Source organism: Suncus etruscus, chromosome 4 (genome assembly GCF_024139225.1).
Source record: "Suncus etruscus isolate mSunEtr1 chromosome 4, mSunEtr1.pri.cur, whole genome shotgun sequence".
Lineage (NCBI taxonomy): Eukaryota > Metazoa > Chordata > Mammalia > Eulipotyphla > Soricidae > Suncus > Suncus etruscus.
Genome location: NC_064851.1, coordinates 3,892,510 through 3,908,856, shown reverse-complemented (window position 1 = coordinate 3,908,856; position 16,347 = coordinate 3,892,510). Strand labels below are relative to the sequence as shown.

Below are 16,347 nucleotides of genomic sequence, written 5' to 3'. Positions count from 1 at the left end.
TTTTATATATTTTTGTTTTGCAGGTTAAAGTTTTTTTTTGATAAAGATACTATTTACAGTCATGCAGGGAGGGCACAAAAATGTTTTCTTCTTTATAGGGGGGGGCCTGACAATTGAGAAGTACTGATATATATAACATATATATATAACCTTAGAAATTTTTTGCTATTTTTATGCCACTGCTTTATCTTTGAATATTGAAAAATAAGAAATGTAGAACCACTGTCTTTAAATTTCTGTGTTGAACACATCTCAGATCCAGATATTAGAACCTCCTATTTTATACTGCCAATGATCTTAAACTCACCAAGTTGTTTAAAATTCTACTGTTTGGGGGGATGGAGCGGTGGCGCAAGCAGTAGGGCATCTGCCTTGCATGCGCTAACCTAGGATGGACCTCGCTTCAATCCCCTGGCATCCCATATAGTGCCCCCAAGCCAGGAGCGGTTTTTAAGCGTATAGCCAGAAGTAAACCCCTGAGTGTCACTGGGTTTGGTCCAAAAACCAAAAAATAAAATAATAAAATTCTACTGTTTTACATAAGTATGTGATATTAAAAGGAATTTTTTTTTTTTTTTGGTTTTTGGGCCACACCCGGTAACACTCAGGGGTTACTCCTGGCTATGCGCTCAGAAGTTGCTCCTAGCTTGGGGGACCATATGGGACGCCGGGGGATCGAACTGTGGTCTGTCCAAGGCTAGCGCAGGCAAGGCAGGCACTTTACCTCTTGCGCCACCCCCCAGCCCCTAAAAGGAATATTTTAAGCAACTTTTCAGTGCTAATTCTGGTGTTGGGGCAAAAACTGCTTTTTTATTAAAATTATTGTGATCTATGCATGTTTTGTTTCAAGTTCTTTTTTTTGTTTTGTTTTGTTTTGTTTTGTTTTTGGGCCACACCCGGCGATGCTCAGGGGTTACTCCTGGCTGTCTGCTCAGAAATAGCTCCTGGCAGGCACGGGGGGACCATATGGGACACCGGAATTCGAACCAACCACCTTTGGTCCTGGATCTGCTGCTTGCAAGGCAAACACCGCTGTGCTATCTCTCCGGGCCCTTGTTTCAAGTTCTTAAGTAACCTTCCATTAGTAAGACACTATTGTTCTTGCCTTGTCAACTATTGTTCTTGCTACTTTGTCAACACTACACATCCTTACAAAGCTTGATCCATTATGAGAAAACCTCTGGGTGGAAGTTATGACTGAAGATTATAAAGACGTGCATATATGGAATAACCCAGTATGTTCTGCTAGTATGACATGAGAAAGCCAGCCTATGCAATAAGTACATGTACCTAATATGTGATTGATTTCTAAAAATGTATTGTTTTTATCACTTATCCCACCTATGTCACTGACCATTGAATATCCAATATGAAGATATAGATATTAGTAATGTTCATATCTCTTTTTGGAATAGTGACCTATATTTAGATCCAACATTATGCATCATCCTTACATTTTTTTACTTCTTCAATCCATGGGAGATGATCCCTGACTCTGCACCCATGACCTGTTTTCACCCTTGAGCAGCATCAGCTCCTTTATAAGGTACTCAGTCAGGACAGGCTCTGTGAGTATGCGAAAACTGAGTGAATCCTACATAATTTTATAAACACAAATATGAAGAAAAACCTGTCTAAGATATTCATAAAGTGGAATCATAAGTAATGAAACTTACCAGGATAATTCCTGTTATCTTGGTGCTCCTTATTTTTAAGGACCTCCAAATTATTCCTTGAAATAAGTAGTATGAAAAGCCCACCGAAGAAGATCACAATGGAGGGGAGTATAAAGGCAAATTGGACATCAACTGTGCAATCCATTTTCCCCAATACTTTTAATTGTAATGTTGTGTCTCAACTGGAAACATCATGACACAGAATTGGAATGGACAGATGTCATGATTGTTCTATGATATCTATCACATCATGTTCTGTGATGCCATGAACACATGATAATCATTCCAGGAGTTAGAGTTCATTTTTGTTAGTATGACAAACCATGTGCTTTCAGACACAAGGACTCACTGACTAACACAGTGTTGATTCAGAATCTAAAGAACAGAGGCAGACGTCCAATTTTTATGTGCTTTTCTGTGAGAAGATAACTTTCTGTGATCTTGAATACATTGTGTTATCTAGTTTGTGCATACCACTCCTGAAATAGTATCTGATTATAATACTTTGTTCTTCACCTGAGTCAACATCATATTCTGAGTGGTTTTGAAAACACAGATAAGAGAAGTCATTCAGGATATTTGTTTATCCTTTCAATAAGAAAGTCATGAAATAGGGGCCAGAGAGATAGCACAGCGGCGTTTGCCTTGCAAGCAGCCGACCCAGGACCAAAGGTGGTTGGTTCGAATCCCGGTGTCTCATAGGGGTCCCCCCGTGCCTGCCAGGAGCTATTTCTGAGCAGAGAGCCAGGAGGAACCCCTGAGCATGGCTGGGTGTGGCCCAAAAACAAACAAACAAACAAACAAAAAGTCATGAAATAGAGAAACCAGTATTGGAGAATATTTTACCATAGTGACAGTGGTTAATGGACCACTGCGGCTGGAAGTCTGTTCCCCTTATTTTTCTTCATGGTGCTGCCATTGCCTTTCTTAATTTCTCAATTTCTGCTCTTATCAGCAGACTCATAAGGTAAAATTCAAAATGAGAGCAGTTTATTTTAATTTCTCTGGCATTTTCAGAGAACTAATAATGAAATGCTTTTCAGTGTGTCAACATAACATTCAGACTATCAGAGCCCGGTGTCTGGTGAGGGCGAGGTCTAGTTTCAACTAAATTATTGCAAAATGACCTAATGTGATATTATTTTCTGTGAAGTCTACCATGACTCTGCTCTGTATGATAGATTGCTTATATAAGATAGTCTATAATGATGAGGGGAAAAAAACGCTTTTCATCAAAAATATTGTTTTGGACGTAAAGAGATAGCTGAAAGGTTGAAGTGCAGGTGTTGTATGTTCAAAGTCTCCAATATGATCCCTAGCACAGGGTCACCCTGAGCACATCTGGGGTGTGGCTCTGGTAGTTTCTAGTGTGACTGGTCCCACGCAGCACCACAAATTAGTTCCAATAATCTTAACTCCAAATAGTCAACCCTGAGCTGCCATATTGAGAGCATTGTGACAAGCCACCATGAGGGAGGGCTCCAAAACAGGTAATTAAGGTGCAGACATTTTTCTTGATGAACAAGTTATGCATTTTAAAGATTTACCCAGGGATCAGAGAGAGAGTGCAGCAGTAGGACACTTGTCTTGCATGTGACTAACCTGGGTTGGATTCCCAGCACTCTAGATGGTCCCCCGATCCCAACAGGAGTGATTACGTAGCAGAGTTACTACCTGAGCATTACCCAGTGTGTGCCCCAACCAAAAAAGCAAACAAAAGATTAACCAAATGCACATAACTATACCATTTAGTGAATGAGTGAAAGCATTCAATCCACTACTTGATTATCATTTTATATACAAATATACAATCATGGAAAAATATTGCAACATTCTGTTCCATATCTACCAATTAATTTTAAGGAGGAAAAGACAAAAAAAAAACTATTGAGTCCTAGAAACACCGACCCATTAAAATAAGCATAAAGTAGTCAAAAAAATAAAGTATATTAACTTACTATAGAGTCATACTTCCTGAATTTAATAAAGAAAAAGAAGTGAATATTCATTATGAATTTTGAGGAAAAGTGAGTTCAAAAATTAGTCCCTCTAGTTCCTTCTGTGGAATCTCAAAAAAAGTTTTTTTTACACATTATATGTCAATAACACAATATAAATAATAGCCTTTAAATTTTATAGGTTGGAATATTTGTAATATCTATAAAATATTTAGCTTATAGTAAGTACTGACCTTTGGCTGATGGTTAACTTTCTTATTTTAAATTTATCTTAAAATTTTATTGAGTGGGTGGAGAAATAGCATGGAGGTAGGGCATTTGCCTTTCATGCAGAAGGGCGGTAATTTGAATCCTGGCATCCCATATGGTCCCCTGAGTCTGCCAAGAGCGATTTCTGAGCATAAAACCAGGAGTATACCCTCAGCATTGCCGAGTGTGACCCAAAAACAAAAACAAAAACAAAAACAAAAAAAACTTTTATTGGGTTTAAGAAGTTTCTGAGGGGCTGGGAAGGTGGTGCGAGAGGTAAGGTGTCTACCTTGCAAGCGCTAGCGTTAGGACGGACCGTGGTTCGATCCCCCCGGCGTCCCATATGGTCCCCCCAAGCCAGGGGCGATTTCTGAGCCACATAGCCAGGAGTAACCCCTGAGCGTCAAACGGGTGTGGCCCAAAAAAAAAAAAAAAAGAAGTTTGTGAACTTTTTTAACTAAAATATCTTCAAATATTATTTCAATGTCTTCTAGCCTGTAATGTTCTTTTTACTATTTATTTTTTTCTTTTTCTTCTATTTTCTATTTTTCTTTCTTTTTTATTATTTTAATTTTTTGTGTTTTTTTATAATTATTTTTTATTTAAACAACTTCATTACAAACATGATTGTGGTTGGGTTCAGTCATGTAAAGAACACCACCCATCACCAGTGCAACATTCCCATCACCAATGTCCCAAATCTCCCTCCTCCCCACCCAACCCCCCGCCTGTACTCTAGACAGGCTTTCTATTTCCCCCGTACAATCTCTTTATTAGGATAGTTCAAAACGTAGTTATTTCTCTAACTAAACTCATCCCTGTTTGTGGTGAGCTTCATGAGGTGAGCTGTAACTTCCAGCTCTTTTCTCTTTTGTGTCTGAAAGTTATTATTGCAAGAATGTCTTTCATTTTTCTTTTTTTTTTTTTTTTTTTTTTGGTTTTTGGGCCACACCCAGTAACGCTCAGGGATTACTCCTGGCTATGTGCTCAGAAGTTGCTCCTGGCTTGGGGGACCATATGGGACACCGGGGGAATCGAACCACGGTCCGTCCAAGGCTAGCGCAGGCAAGGCAGGCACCTTACCTTTAGCGCCACCCGCCCGGCCCCCAAGAATGTCTTTCATTTTTCTTAAAACCCATAGATGAGTGAGACCATTCTGCGGTCTCTCTCTCTCTCTCTCTCTGACTTATTTCACTCAGCATAATAGATTCCATGTACATCCATGTATAGGAAAATTTCATGACTTCATCTCTCCTGATGGCTGCATAATATTCTATTGTGTATAAGTACCACAGTTTCTTTAGCCATTCATCTGTTGAAGGGTATCTTGGCTGTTTCCAGAGTCTTGCTATGGTAAATAGTGCTGCAATGAATATATGTGTAAGGAAGGGATTTTTGTATTGTATTTTTGTGTTCCTAAAGTATATTCCTAGGAGTGGTTATAGCTGGGTCATATGGGAGCTCGATTTCCAGTTTTTGAGTAATCTCCATATTGCTTTCCATAAAGGTTGAACTAGACGGCATTCCCATCAGCAGTGGATAAGAGTTCCTTTCTCTCCACATCCCCCGCCAACACTGCTTGTTCTCATTCTTTGTGATGTGTGCCAATCTCTGGGGGTGTGAGGTGGTACCATCATAGTTGTTTTGATTTGCATCTCCCTGATGATTAGTGACGTGGAGCATTTTTTTCATGTGTCTTTTGGCCATTTGTATTTCTTCTTTATCAAAGTGCCTGTCCATTTCTTCTCCCCATTTTTTGATGGGATTAGATGTTTTTTTCTTGTAAATTTCTGTCAGTGCCTTGTATATTTTGGAGATTACCCCCTTGACTGATGGGTATTGGGTGAATAGTTTCTCCCACTCAGTGGGGGGCTCTTGTATCCTGGGTGCTATTTCTTTTGAGGTGCAGAAGTTTCTCATCTGTTAATATCTGTCATTCCCATCTGTTAATCTCTGCTTTCACTTGCTTGGAGAGTGCAGTTTTCCTCTTTGAAGATGCCTTTAGTCTCAATGTCCTGGAGTGTTTTACCTATGTGTTGTTCTATATATCTTATGGTTTCAGGTCTGATATAGAGGTCTTTCATCCATTTGGATTTAACCTTCGTACATGATGTTAGCTGGGGGTCTAAGTTCAATTTTTTGCAAGTGGCTAGCCAGTGTGCCAACACCACTTGTTGAAGAGGCTTTCTTTGCTCCATTTAGGATTTCCTGCTACTTTATCAAAAATTAGGTATTGTATGTCTGGGGAACATTCTCTGAGTATTCAAGCCTATTCCACTGATCTGAGGGCCTGTCTTTATGCCAATACCATGCTGTTTTGATAACTATTGCTTTGTAGTACAGTTTAAAGTTGGGGAAAGTAATTCCTTCCATATTCTTTTTCCCAATGATTGCTTTAGCTATTCTAGGGTGTTTATTGTTCCAAACGAATTCCAAAAGTGCCTGATCCACTTCTTTGAAGAATGTTATGGGTATCTTTAGAGGGATAGCATTAAATCTGTACAATGCTTTGGGGAGTATTGCCATTTTGATGATGTTAATCCTGCAATCCATGAGCAGGGTATGTGCATCCATTTCCATGTGTCCTCTCTTATTTCTTGTAGCAGATTTTTGTTTTTTGTTTTGTTTTGTTTTTTGGGCCACACCCGTTTGACGCTCAGGGGTTACTCCTGGCTATGTGCTCAGAAATCGCCCCTGGGTTGGGGGGGGAACATATGGGACGCCGGGGGATCGAACCGCAGTCCGTTCCTTGGTAGAGCTTACAAAGCAGACACCTTATCTCTAGCGCCACCTTCCCGGCCCCTGTAGCAGATTTTTATAGTTTTCTTTGTATAGGACCTTCACATGTTTAGTCAAGTTGATTCCAAGATATTTGAGTTTGTGTGGCACTATTGTTAATGGGGTTGTTTTCTTAATGTCCATTTCTTCCTTATTACTATTGGTGTATAGAAAGGCCATTGACTTTTGTGTGTTAATTTTGTAGCCTGCCACCTTGCTATATGAGTCTATTGTTTCTAGAAGCTTTTTCATAGAGACTTTAGGGTTTTCTAGGTAGAGTATCATGTCATCTGCAAACAGCGAGAGCTTGACTTCTTCCTTTTCTATCTGGATTCCCTTGATATATTTTTCTTGCCTAGTCACTATAGCAAGTACTTCCAGTGCTATGTTGAATAGGAGTGATGAGAGAGGACAGCCTTGTCTTGTGCCAGAATTTAGAGGAAAGGCTTTCAGTTTTTCTCCATTGAGGACAATATTTGCCTCTGGCTTATGGTAGATGGCCTTAACTATATTGAGAAAGGTTCCTTCCATTCCCATCTTGCTGAGAGTTTTGATCAAGAATGGGTGTTAGACCTTATCAAATGCTTTCTCTCTGCATCTATTGATATGATCATGTGATTTTTATTTTTCTTGTTGTTGATGCTGTGTATTATGTTGATAGATTTACAGATGTTAAACCATCCTTGCATTCCTGGGATGAAACTTACTTGATCGTAGTGGATAATCTTCTTAATGAGGCACTGAATCCTATTTGCCAGGATTTTGTTGAGGATCTTTGCATCTGAATTCATCAGCAATATTGGTCTGTAATTTTCTTTTTTCATAGCATCTCTGTCTGATTTAGGTATCAAAGTGATGTTGGCTTCATAAAAGCTATTTGGAAGTGTTTCCGTTTGTTCAATTTCATGAAAGAGTCTTGCCAGGATTGGTAGTAGTTCCTCTTGGAAAGTTTGAAAGAATTCATTAGTGAATCCATCTGGGCCTGGGCTTTTGTTTTTGGACAGACATTTGATTACCATTTTAATTTCATCAATAGTGATGGGGGTGTTTAGATATGCTATATCCTCTTCCTTCAACCGTGGAAGATTATAAGAGTCCAAGAATTTATCCATTTCTTCCAGGTTCTCATTTTTTAGTGGTGTAGAGTTTCTCAAAGTAGTTTCTGATTACCCTTTGAATCTCTGCCATATCAGTAGTGATCTCTCCTTTTTCATTCCTAATACAAGTTATCAAGTTTCTCTCTTTCTCTTTCTTTGTTAGTTTTGCCAGTGGTCTATCAATCTTGTTTATTTTTTCAAAGAACCAACTTCTGCTTTCGTTGAACTTTCGGATTGTTTTTTGGGTTTCCACTTTGTTGATTTCTGCTCTCAGCTTTGTTATTTCCTTCTGTCTCCTTATTTTTGGGTCCTTTTGTTGAGCACTTTCTAGTTCTATGAGCTGCGTCATTAAGCTACTCAGGTAAGCCCCTTCTTACTTCCTGATGTGTGCTTGCAAAGCTATAAATTTTTTCTCTCAGTACTGCTTTTGCTGTGTCCCATAAATGTTGATAGTTTGTGTCTTTATTATCATTTGTTTCCAGTAACCTTTGATTTCCTCCTTGATTTCATCTTGGACCCACTGGTTATTCAGTATGAGGCTATTTAACTTCCAGGTGTTAAAGTTTTTCTTTCTGTGTCCCTTTGGAATTCACAAATAATTTCAGAGCCTTGTGGTCAGCGAAGGTAGCCTGCAATATTCTATCCTCTTGATATAATGGAGGTATGGTTTATGTGCCAGCATGTAGTCTATCCCTGGAGAATGTCCCATTTACATTGAAGAAGAATGTGTATCCAGGTTTCTGGGGATGGAGTGTCCTATATATATTCACTAGGCCCTCTTTCTTCCATTTCTCTCCACAGGTCTAGTATATTCTTGTTGGGTTTAAGTCTGGTTGACCTATCCAGTGTTGAGAAAGCCGTGTTGAGGTCCCCCACAATTATTGTGTTGTTATTGATATTATTTTTCAGATTTGTCAACAATTGTATTAAATATTTTCTGGACCCTCATTCGGTGCATATATGTTTAGGAGAGTGGTTTCTTCCTGCTCTACATAACCCTCGATTAATATAAAATGTTCATCTTTGTTCCTTACAACCTTCCTACCAGGCATCAACTATAGTGCAAGGAACATCTATGCAAGATATGAGGTAAGGAAAACAGCAAATACTTGAGGGATTGCGTGGCAGTGTCTCAGAATGAGACTGACTGTTCAGTGGAAGATGGAGGTTGAAGCCAGAATAGAACATCATCTCATAGATCCCAAAGAACCAAGGAGTAGGGTTTTGGGTGGAGGAGGGAACCAATTTGATCTCAAATTTAGATATATTTTGGTGTTGAGGCTGCGCTCAAAGAAAGACCAATCATTTAGTGCTGCCAGAGAACTCTTTCTTTAGACTTTCAACTATGCAGGAGATGTCAGGACTTACATTTTAGTTGTAGACACAGACCACGTGTGACCTCTCAAATGGGGGAATCCATGGTGGTTGATCAGAACCATGGTGCTGAGCTTCTGAGAGTCCCTGAGCAGAAGGAGCCACAGGACTCTCTGGGGCAGCACAACGGCTTATGGGCTTTGTTCTATGAGTCTCCTTGTCAGAGCTCAGCAGACACCATCTAGTGTGGGCCAGACTGAGACTAAAACTGTTATTAGCATCTTTATGGATAATATCCCTGTAAATCCTCCGTGAAGAGACTTGATTCCGTGTTCACTGAATCATACTGTGCTGCTAAGACGAGGCTTCTCTTAGTTTCTCTGAGTCCTCACTCTCCCTTTTCTTTCAGCGCTTGAGAGCAGCCACCAGGACTAAGCGGCTGGCAGTAAGGGGAAAGAAGCAGCCTGTTCACAACTCTGCAAGGGGGGTCTCTCCTCTCCCTGCCATCCAGTAAGCCCCAGATCTGAACACTGAGGATGTCAATTTAGACACCGTCCCTCAGAAAACTCAGGTACCTCTAGAGAAGGAGGGAAGGCTGGTGAGCTGACAGACAGATCCTGAGTGACATCGGGTGTCCCAAGACCTATAGCTGGGTATGAAGGGGAGGACTGGGCAGTGCCCGCTGCACTTCAGGAGAAAAAGGGTGAAGATAAGACTCTGGAATGGTGCCTCCAGAATTGCTCACATTCCCTGAGGGTGTGGAGGATGCATCCTGTCTAAGGAAATTGTGTTCTTAGGGTTCCCAGGGCAGTTGTGGGAATTCCTGAGATGGTCTGACAGGCCTTGGCCCAAAGCAGGCGCCTTTGTGAGTCTTGGGCTATTCCATTGCTGGGAAGATCCTGGGGGTACAGGAGACTGACCTAGGCCGGCGTCCCAGCAGACCCAACCAGAAGCTCTGGTGCAGCCCCTGATGATCACCTCCTTCCCTGTCACAGGAGGTTTCATAGTCTGTGCGAAAGGAGAGGAGAATAAAGCACAAATTCTCTACCGAAGGTGATTATTTTCCTCTTCCCCACATCAACCCTGGGTCTCGGGGCTGCAGACCTGGATAAGGCCGGGGGAGGCCTTGACAATGAGTGTGGGCGGCCATGGGCAGTTGGGGGTGCGGTGACGTCCTGGGCAGAGCTGGGAAGTGAGAAGTGGAATTCATGTGGGCCACTCCTCCGGACAGACCTGGTGGTTTTGTTCCTCTTTCCCTGATATATTCTTTTTTTTTTTTAATTTTTAGTTATGAAAACAAAGATGCAAAGAAAGAGGACAAGGTAAATATTCTTGTTCTCTGTTTCTCTGCAGACACCTGACCTAGCGCCGGGACTCCACATGCCATCGCCGACCCCACATCTTTGGGCCAGTTGAGCACCTGGCCCCGGGGACAAACAGCTGACCACCACCTGCAGCGCCACCACAGATGCTCTGTTATCCTGGTCTCTCAGGCACTGTGGGACACCACCGTCTGCAGGACCATGGCATTTACCTTCCTGGTCCTACCCCCAGGATTAGAACGCCCACAATATGCTTCGCTGCTAGCTCTGCGCTGGTTCTCCTTATTGTTCTCACCACCCCAGCTGCAATTCGCAGCTGGTCCAACACTCAGAAACCGTCTCTTCTGAGACCTTGCTATCAATGCTATGGCAAAATTCTGTCCAGCCACTGGCCCTATTAAGATCCAGTGTGCCAGGAGCCGGGACCTTCAGGAGGAAGGACTTCCTTCCCACAAACTGACCAGTCTTTTCCCATTGTTTTCACCCACACAGGGGTAGGACCATGCTGGTCCCAATTCTCAGAAAACGTCACTTCTGAGACCTTCATATCAATCCTATGTCAAACTTCTGTCCAGCCCACTGGCCCTAATAAGATCCAGTGTGCGAGGAGCCGGGACCTTCAAGAGGATGTGCTTCCTTCCAACACATGTCTAGTCTTTTCCATTGTTATCACCCACACGGGTAAGACCATGCTTGCCCAATACTCAGAAACCATCTCTTCTGAAACCTTGATATCAATCCTATGGCGAACTTCAGTCCAGCCCACTGTCCCTATTAATATCCAGTGTGCCAGGAGCCACGACCTTCAGGAGGAAGAGCTATCCTCTACTAGCTTTGTGGAGCAAGAACAGGAATGCTGGGCTTTAGATTCTGAGCCTAGATCAAGTCACCAACAGGCTCAGGGCTAGTGGATGTCCAGGGAGAGTCATGTCGTAGAAGGACCTGGAGTTTTCATTTTCTGAGAGGCTTCATGCAGGGACAGAACCAGGAAGCTTCCTATAATTTGTCCTCCCCCACCAAGGTCTCAGAAAAATGCATTTATCGGGGCCGGGCGGTGGCGCTAAAGGTAAGGTGCCTGCCTTGCCTGCGCTAGCCTTGGACGGACCGCGGTTCGATCCCCCGGTATCCCCATATGGTCCCCCAAGCCAGGAGCAACTTCTGAGCACATAGCCAGGGAGTAACCCCTGAGCGTTACTGGGTGTGGCCCAAAAACCAAAAAAGAAAAAAGAAAAATGCATTTATCAAGGCCATTAGAATTCTTTGTTGTTGTCTCTGTATAAGGGCAGAAAATGAATAAATCTCATTCATTTTGAACATATTGGTTGTTCTGAATCTGTTATTTGGAGACAGGGAAGATAGAGGGATGACACTGCTTATAGAGTCCCCACTGGCTCCTGAAGCTTCTTGGAGAGCAGCTACCGTGTGTCCTCTCCTCCAGAGGAAGGTTGGGGGTGATCACAGCCTTCAGAAAATGTAGAGCAACAACCACCCCCTTGCAGAAAGATTATCAATGGCTACTTGCCCCTAGAAGAAGTTTTGTTGTGATCAACAAGAATTTGGGGAGCAGAGGTGGACATGAGGGAATATGTGAATACCTGGGTGGGAGGGAAGCACAGATACACATGGGGGAGGATATTGAGTCCCCACTGGAAAGACCCTTTCAGAAGGGATGCCTATTCTAGGACTGTCTCTAGCTCTGGTTATGGGATACTGAACAGAAGTGTTAGAGAAGGATCACTGAATGGATGGGCCCCCACACCCCAGGGGGTTCCAAAAACCTGAGAGGAGGGAAGTAAAGCCTCCTGGGAGAGTAGAAGTCAGAATAGTAGGATAGTCTTTTGGGAAAAAATTTGTTCTCAGAGCATCAAAGTGTATGTATTTTTCCTCTTGAACCATTATGTATCCCCCTCAGAGGTGATTACAGGCACAAGCCCCTACATGCTGATCAGATTACCCCCCAAAATATCCTGCCACCTGCTGGGTTGTGTGTATAGTTCTTCAAGAATGTGACCAGATATAGCTTCCTTTATTAGGCTATATTAGGATCCTCTAATAGTCAAATTGATGACAATACAAAAACACTCCACTCGTTGCATAGACATATACCTACCACGATACGAATGTCATTGCAGGAGTCGGGACAGTTTTCCCAGAAGAAAGTCATTCCTGATTATAGAAATTCAGGGATATATGTGGGGAACCCACTCATGCAAATGTGGTTTTGGGTAAAAGACACAAATAGCTCATTTCTAAGATCTTCAGGAAAAGGTATCATTCAAGAGATCAACAAAGAGGAGATATTTCTCCAGGTGACAACACGATTTGCTAGAATTCTTTCTGAATGGCTGTTCATAAACAAAACAGCCAGTGATTCAAAGGACTGCCCATATACATTGTACTAGAGTCCCACTTTCTGTCTCTAAATGAGAATTAATTTAGTCATGTATAGTTATAAACTATTATGTTTAGTTATAATTTATTTAATTATAACACTGCCTGAGTGATAGAAAACCAGACCCTTTACATTGCTCTCTGTAACCTGTACCCAAGTTTCACCTGAGAGCAAGAATGCAAAACCAATTCAGAAGTTTACTACAATATCTCTTGACCAGAATTATGACCAGGAGACAGAGAAGAATAAAGTTTCTGTAGAGGCCCATCATGCAGATTCCTATATATTTTAATATATAAAAACTTTTATATATTTGTTGGCACTAGCCCCACATCCATTTATTCTGGAATTTGTTCAGTCCTCTGGAAATCATGGTGACATCTGCATTTCAAAGTAGAATATTTATGTACTACAAAACCCAGTTATAAGTCTCTCAATAATTTTTAGTTCCAGGATTGAAATCTCACTCCATATTTATTCTGGCAAGCTCTCCTCTTCATTGCTTTTCTATATAGACAATATAGCCAACCATCAATCAGCCAATATAACAAACAAAAACTCTAATTCCTAGTGCTCAGAATCCCATCTCTCTGCTCTGTTCAGATTTCTATCCTACAAGGGGCTGATCATAAGTCAATTAAATATTAAATGAAAGTATCACAAATTACCTTCTCACTCTTTTATTCCTTTCTTGCTTTAGAAATTAGTGTCCTTCCAACCTCATAGAAAAGCAGCTTCTCCAATATTTGTATTGACAAAGACCTATACTCTAGTCTCCAAGGCTCATACACCTCCTATCAGGGGCCCTTCTCGCTCTCAGTCAGAGGCATATACATTCTTTCACATTTAGAGTCGCTTATTCAAATAAATGCTAAAACCCAAACTGGAGCATCCTCCTTTCCTGTAGTTCTTCCCTAACTCTTTCTGTGATATTGTGACAGGTATTACCAAGTGGCTACTACCTTGATGACATTAAAATCTACAGAACATCTTACCTTCTGTCTTTAGAACATCAGCTTCAATCCCTTTACAACAGTTTCACAAATATATACAAATGTTGGTGATTTAAAAAAAAAAAAAAGCTATGAAGGGGCTGGAGCTATAGCACAGCAGTAGAGCATTTGCTTTACACATGGCTGACCCAGGATGGAGCTGAGTTTGATCCTAGGAGTCCCATATGGTCCCCGAGCCAAGAGTGATTTTTGAGCACATAGCCAGGAGTAAGCCCTGAATGTCACTGGGTGTGGCACAAAAAACAAACAAACAAAAACACAAAAATAAGCTATGAAGCTTCCCATGCTTGGGCACTAGGTTGAACTCTGTTTTGTTCCATTTTCGGAAGTCTTCTTATTAAACACTTCCCTCAATCTCATATACTGTTGTCACTTAAACACGTTGAACACAATGTCTACAGAGCCTAGAAGTACTCAAGCATCCTCTTTATAAGTCATTTTATATTACCTCAATTTTTCAATATGTTTAGAAGAAATATGTGGGAAAATAATTTTTCTTTGAACAAGTATTATTGAAAAAAGTCATAGTTGTCCTTAAAACATGCCTCTCTTCACTCTTATTCAAATTTTTATCAAAATAAAGTATTAGAGAAAAGTTAATCCATGTTACGAACTATAAGGAATGGCATCAAACTCAGATATTGCTTTCTATTTAGGAGGATGTGCAGAAACCAAAATATAGATGAAAAGGTTTTTGAGTGGAAGGATTAACCTGAGTTCTCAGACAATGCTATTGATAATTAAAAATTAATTCATTGCAGTATCAATTTAGTACCTTTTCATCCTATTAAATTCTTTTTCAGTAAAATTTAGAATTGTACTTCCAGACATGTGTTCAAGGAATAATATAATAACATTTTGTATTAAAATATATGCCAAGGGGCCGGGCAGTGGCGCTAAAGGTAAGGTGCCTGCCTTGCCTGCGCTAGCCTTGGACAGACTGCGGTTCGATCCCCCGGTGTCCCATATGGTCCCCCAAGCCAGGAGCAACTTTCTGAGCACATAGCCAGGAGTAACCCCTGAGCATTACCGGGTGTGGCCCAAAAAATCAAAAAATATATATATATGCCTGGGCCCGGAGAGATAGCTCAGCAGTGTTTGCCTTGCAAGCAGCTGATCCAGGACCAAAGGTGGTTGGTTCGAATCCCGGTGTCCCATATGGTCCCCCATGCCTGCCAGGAGCTATTTCTGAGCAGACAGCCAGGAGTAACACCTGAGCATCGCCGGGTGTGACCCAAAAAAAAAACCAAAAAAAAAAAAATAAATATATATATATATATATATATATATATATATATATGCCAAAAAAATATTACCAATTAGTAAATATCCATCTACCCAAGAATGGAAAACACCATATGGTTCTTCCATATAATAAGAGACCATTTTCAGTGGACACATTTATAGTTATTAATTTGGGGCCAGACATAATCCTGAGTTTAACATATGTCCAAAGGGGCCGGGCAGTGGCGCTGGAGGTAAGGTGCCTGCCTTGCCTGCGCTAACCTAGGACGGACCGCGGTTCGATCCCCCCGGCGTCCCATATGGTCCCCCAAGAAGCCAGGAGCAACTTCTGAGTGCATAGCCAGGAGTAACCCCTGAGCGTCACAGGGTGTGGCCCAAAAACCAAAAAAAAAAAAAAAAAAACATATGTCCAGATTACAGGTAGTGTATGTGACCAAAAAGTGAACTGATGAGATGCAATCTAAAACTTCAAAGAAAAAAGCAAATCAGGAAAGCAGAATGCATTAACTGGGTTAGATCTAATAAAAGCAGATGTATTATTGGTGTCATTACATGGTAGTATAAAAAACTGGTGTTAGAAAAGAAAATGGCAAGTTAGGGTTCAGGGACATTGGGGACACTGGAGTGTGCATTGATCATCATCCTGTTGAACAGGGTAGACTGAAGGAGCTTCCATGCCAGTTTGTCTGCTTCACACTTCATGAAATCTTGTCGATAATAACAGTGAGATAATGAATTCAGGCAAGACAGTAAGACCACAGTTACCTTGAATTCCAAGATTGACTGACTTTAGCTGAGGTCTTAAAAGTGAGGGGTGAATAGTTGCTGGAATTGAAAATTCAGCTTGTATAATGATAGACCTGTAGACAAATCACTAAATATCTTTAAGACTCAGTTTCTTCGTAGCAACTTGGAAGAAGGTGTGCATGCCTCGGGCCTTAGCGGGAGAGATGTTTTTCGTTTCTCTGCCTGCCTGCGGCTGGCCTACATGCACGTGCCTATACGAATGTGTCTCATGGCTAGGGTTAACATCTCCACATATTAAAGTTCTCTCTCTCCTTCCTATAGAAAAAAAAAAAAAGACTCAGTTTCTTATCTGTCAAAGGGACTCAAAAGTTTTCAACTCTAGAATCTTGTTGCGGCAAATATCTGAGATGAACCCTGAAGAGTATTGTGGAACCCCAGAAACAGATGCAGGAATATTGAGAATTCAAATTTTTCTTTGGGGAGATGATCCTAGGACCCAGGCAGACTGACACAGATGCAAGAAGTGTGCTGGGCCCCAGGGTACTGGCCTCCTATA

General features: G+C 41.3%; 1 protein-coding gene across 1 annotated transcript in view; it reads right to left on the bottom strand.

Moving 5' to 3' along the window:
* The window catches only part of LOC126006916 (potassium channel subfamily U member 1-like), a 130,114-nt gene extending 117,556 nt beyond the window's left edge, over positions 1 to 12,558 (bottom strand). Inside the window, exons 1-2 of the mRNA XM_049772456.1 lie at positions 12,505 to 12,558; positions 10,177 to 10,257 (exon numbers count right to left, since the gene is read on the bottom strand). Of these exons, the coding sequence (XP_049628413.1) occupies positions 10,177 to 10,257; positions 12,505 to 12,558 (135 nt within the window). The remainder of the gene's footprint in view (positions 1 to 10,176; positions 10,258 to 12,504) is intronic.
* Between the last annotated feature and the right edge of the window lie 3,789 nt (positions 12,559 to 16,347).